Source organism: Thunnus albacares, chromosome 2 (assembly GCF_914725855.1).
Source record: "Thunnus albacares chromosome 2, fThuAlb1.1, whole genome shotgun sequence".
In the NCBI taxonomy this organism is placed as follows: domain Eukaryota; kingdom Metazoa; phylum Chordata; class Actinopteri; order Scombriformes; family Scombridae; genus Thunnus; species Thunnus albacares.
The window spans coordinates 23705129-23709962 of record NC_058107.1 but is presented as its reverse complement, the minus strand read 5'-3'; the positions used below and the strand labels follow the sequence as shown (position 1 = coordinate 23709962).

At 42.8% G+C, this 4834-nt stretch overlaps 1 protein-coding gene across 1 annotated transcript; it reads right to left on the bottom strand.

The window, feature by feature from the left end:
* Nucleotides 1-1191: 1191 nt before the first annotated feature.
* atoh1a (atonal bHLH transcription factor 1a) lies at nucleotides 1192-4070 on the bottom strand. Its single transcript, XM_044373899.1, has 2 exons — nucleotides 3130-4070; nucleotides 1192-2829 (listed from the first exon to the last, which is right to left on the bottom strand). Exons 1-2 carry the CDS (start codon nucleotides 3401-3403, stop codon nucleotides 1991-1993), a joined length of 1113 nt encoding a protein of 370 aa, XP_044229834.1. The 5' UTR covers nucleotides 3404-4070; the 3' UTR covers nucleotides 1192-1990.
* Nucleotides 4071-4834: the final 764 nt, after the last annotated feature.

Sequence of the window (4834 nt, the reverse complement as noted above, 5' to 3'; positions counted from 1 at the left end):
GCGTGTGTGTGTTTGTGTGTCTGTCTTTCTTTGGTTGAGAAAGTGTGTTCCCTCTCGAGTCAGGTCCTCGGGGACACGGTGGGGACCCGCGAGCGCTCACCAGCTGACAGCGCGTGCTTCATTGAGGCCATCCAACACCTCGGCCCACGAGCCTGCCAACAATAGCCTGAAATTAATGCACACTCCCCATTACCAAATCTGGTATTCACCAAAGGAACGACATGGCAACAGTTCAGGAAAAAACAACATTTCGCAGAGGAGAAGTTTGTTGTAAGAAAACAACACTGGGTTATAAATTAATGCAGCGTTTCCCGCGACAAACTTGTGGAAGATGCTGCAGATCACGACACTCAATCACAGGATTGCAGGCCAGGGGGCGCGTGCACCTGCAGCATATGGCGAGCGAGCGCGTGTTGGACACGTTTCACGCCACCGTTAGTTTACTCTAAATTACATAAGAGGAGATCAGATGTTGAACGTTTCTTTAATTAAATGGAAATAAGCCTATTGATGCGGTTTGAGGTTCAGATATTTTCCCCTATATCACTTTGGTCGTAAAAAAGAAACTTTCAGTCAGGCCTTCTGAGTTAGGCCTTATGTTCATTTGCTGACTTACACTTTTTAAATACTCTTGTAAACTGATGCAGATTTCGTTATACAGCTTCTGTAATCAGATTCACACATCTACTGTACATTTATCACCTTTATTTTTTACTTTTACATTATAATAAATAAAAATAGGCATAATAATAATAATAATAATAATAATAATAATAATAATAATAATAATAATAATAATTAACAATATATACTATTATCATTCTTATTATTTTATTATTATTATCCTATTTATTTATTTATAATGGTTGCTACAATAGCTTAGACGCCATTGCCTGTTTAGTTAACAGTCCTAACTGACTTTATTTACAAACCATCATAAAAACCATTATGATGATGATGATGATGATTATTATTATTGTAATCATTATTATTAATAATAATATTATAACTGGAAAGGGAAGATTATGATAAGAATATACATTTTTTTTATTTTTTAAAAACAATAGTTGATATGATAAAGTAATCTGTGAGAGGTAGTCTACATGGAAACAACTAGACAAGGAAATGTTCGTTTGCTTTTTTATTCGCAAAATCAAATTAACAACAATGAATGGCAAAATTATAGCCTTTTCAACAAATTGAACTACAGAGTTATAAAAAGCGAAACAATGAAACGTATCAGCAATAAATAGGCTACATGTCAATTAATCTCATCCAGTGAAAGCAAAAGACACACAAGTTCATCTCAAGATACAAAACAAAATACAAAAGAAGGCAGCAATGATGGCTACGTTAAATAGGCTATTTGTATGGAATTGGCAGTACTACACTAGCAAACAAAGCAAAACAATATTGTTTTATGGTTTGAAAACAAAACGCATTTCTCAAGCCTCTGGCTTGTATACTTTAAAGTGCACATCATGAACTTTTGAAGTTGCAAAACAAAATACATTATACAAACAAATTAACGAATAAAAACATAAATCACAACAAAAATCAAGATACTTATAACTACAAAAGAAAAAAATGTACATTATTATTAAAGGTATGATTTTGTGGAAGACTTTTTGGTTGGAGTGACGTGGGAGATACCCATGGCAGTGCTGCGCGCGACATGGCAGAGGGGTCTTCCAACCACGTATCCATGGAAACTGGAAAATTATAGGCTATAGCCTATACATTTATTGGCAGAACCGAATTAGGCCTATATCACATAAAAATAATCTTTAGACTATGCAACAAGTTGATAAAATAGAATTATTGATAAAAACCCAGAATGACTTTGAAGAAGTGAACATTTCTATCCTCTTAAAAATGCATTTTGTTAATAACAGAGGCTGCAGGTGATTGACACGGTTTACTGATAAGATATTGTTGTAGGCTAATGTGAACCTTTAAAATAGTCTATTTCATATTTACTTTTAATTATTTAGAAAGAAACCGTGTGATGGTGGTGGTGGCTGGGTAGTTTCAGTTCTGTTAGATCATCTTCTTCACTTGAGTGGAGCTCCATCACTATTTCATCTGAGTCACTGAAGTGTGAGTGCGGGGAAAACTCTCCGTCGCTCCGGGGAGACGCTTTCCTTCCACCTCCGATCGCTGCGAGCGAACTGCTGGCCTGTGCGGACGATGAAGGAGAAGGCGAACACATCGCTTCTTCAACCATTGCGGAAAACGAACTGTCGTCGAAGGAGGAGCGGAAAGGCATCCCGCTGATGTGAACAGGTAAGTTTCCACCTGAGGCGGGCACAGCCGCGGCTGTCCTACAGGTTGTAGGGGACGGGGAAGCCCTGTCCTTTACCCCGTCAAAACCAACGGTGGGCGAAAGCATAACGTCACACTTTGGCGAGTTGTTATTGTTGGAGATGTCGTTGTTGCTGTTGCTGGAGGAGGAGACCGGACCTTGGAGCAGCTCAGCCAGGGCGTTGATGTAAATCTGTGCCATCTGTAAAGTTTCATACTTGGAGAGCTTTTTGTCGTTGTCAAACGCCGGGATGACGCTGCGCAGCTCGTCAAAAGCGTGGTTAAGCCCGTGCATCCGCCTCCTCTCGCGCGCGTTGGCGGCCACGCGCCTCTGCTTCTGGACCCCGTTGGTCGGTTTGCTGGATGGGGCTCTCTGTCTTGTGGAGGCGTCCTCCTCGGGTCCGGTGAGCGTGCCTTTTAGACGGCATAGCTCTCTGACTTTGAGCGAAGAAGACGAGAGACTCTTGGCAGTTTTTCTGTAGCTGGGAGGGCTGGGATGACCCGAGGACCCCGGGGAGCCACTCTCTGGAAAATGAAAACAGAAATTTATTCAACTGATCAGGATTGACAATAACCTATTATACTATATACTCTTATGACTGTTCTTACTTGATAATCAACCTCATGACAATGTTTTGATTGTATGAAACATCTATAGGTTACTTTATACTCAAGCTCTGTAAAGAAACTCAATGTTCTTTCTGCCTGTTTACAACGTTTAGAGGGCTGCATGCAGACTTATCGCTGCAAACCCGAGTTGCCTGTTGCATATGTTGTCGTTTGAAAAAAATGTCCAAAATGAGACTCAAAAGCAGGGTTTCTCACCGTGATAGGAGCCAATGCTCGGGCAAGGCGAGTGCCGCAGGTAGTCGGGTGAAGTGGCGTGTGCCGCGCAGGTGCCAGAAGGCTGCACCGGAGCCAGCCAGGCGCGTGGGTCACTGCCGCTGTCCACGAGCGTCAGTCCAGGTTCGTAGCGGGACTCCTCGAGGTGCTGCTCCCCTCCCCTCCCCTCTACTACTCTCGGGCTGTGCTGCCGTGAGTCGAGGACTGCCACCTCTCGTGCGCCTTTGCCCCAGTTTTCCACACTTAGGACATCCATGTTTCCAAAAAAACCTCAACAGGTTGTTGAAGTCGAACCGAGTGACAATATTAGAAAAAAGTTCTTGGAGGCACGCACTGTTAGGCTGTCGCACTGTGTGAATATCACTACTGTCGCGTGCAGGACTCCTTCTCTGGTGTCTCAAGGCGCAGCGTCGGTTTAAAAAGCGGCACGCGTCTGGGAGCCCCCCTCCTCGCGCTGGTCGCGTGTTGACGTCCAATGAGAAGTCTTGGTAAAGCCCGAGAGAGGTGATTACGGCCCCCCGAAGCCGGACTGTTTATGATAACATTACGATTTAAGGAGTGTTTAACGCAAGGGAGGTAAGGGGAACCTCCCACAGGACGCACGTGCTTGGTGAGGTGGCGGTTTGAGATAAGGAGCGTGGACAGCGCGAGACTTGTGCAGATGGGACAAAATTGCTACCTGTCCGCGTGTCTCGTACATCTAGGCATGACAGAGAGAGGGGAGGGGGGAGGAAACAGAGTTGCAGAAAAGGTTGAAAAGGGTTAATTTGCCCTCTTCAGCTGTCTAAACTGTTATCCTCGGTGTAAGAGGCTTCGTTTAAGTTTATGTCACAGATTAGTTTTCCACCAGAACCCCCAACTCAAAAGTTCAAATCAACACAGACTGATTAGAGTCACTATTGGGTACTATTACTAAAAGAAACAGAATTGAATAAAATGTTTTTTCTCCAAAAGGTTCAGAGTTCGTCTTAAAACAGGCACAATTGATTTTTTAAATTTAGGAAATAATCCATTCCTCAACAGTGACAGAAAAAGCAAGGAATACGTTATAGAAATAGTAAAGTTGAGGGAGGAAAGCTTCACCAAAAAAAAAAAAAGTTTGGGGCTGAATATAAAGCTTGACCAAAAGGCAGGTGAAAAAAAAGATGCCAAAAAAAAAAAAAAAGTGCGGCTCCTGGGGCTCGCGCGCTCATTGTCAATTCATTCATTCTAAGATCATCTCCAGTTTCCATTTTTCTTTTGTGGCGGGTCTAAAACCTTTTGATCCAACTCTCGGAACGCCCTGTCGGTAAAAAGGGCTTCACAGGCTACGGAAACATGAGCAGAGGTCTCGCGCTCAACACTGTTTCCGTACAGACACGAGCTGTACTGTATGTGGCGCGCATTTGCAACTGAAGGGCAGTGAGCACACACACACACATACACGCACGCACGCACAGAGAGAGAAAGAACTTAGTGTGTAGGCTACTTAACCTGTACCAATGCAACTTTTAACTGTCTTCATCTTGAATTTTCATCTCATTGTCAGATATTTCAGTGAGCGATTTGGCAATAAATTGAAATGAAACTACATAAAGGCAGAAAAAATAAACTTTGGACAAATTATAGCTGTTTAGCAAACCACCTGCAGTCTACTGATCAAAGCAACCATGTTTACTGAGATGCAAACTTTAGGCCTAACCTGGCA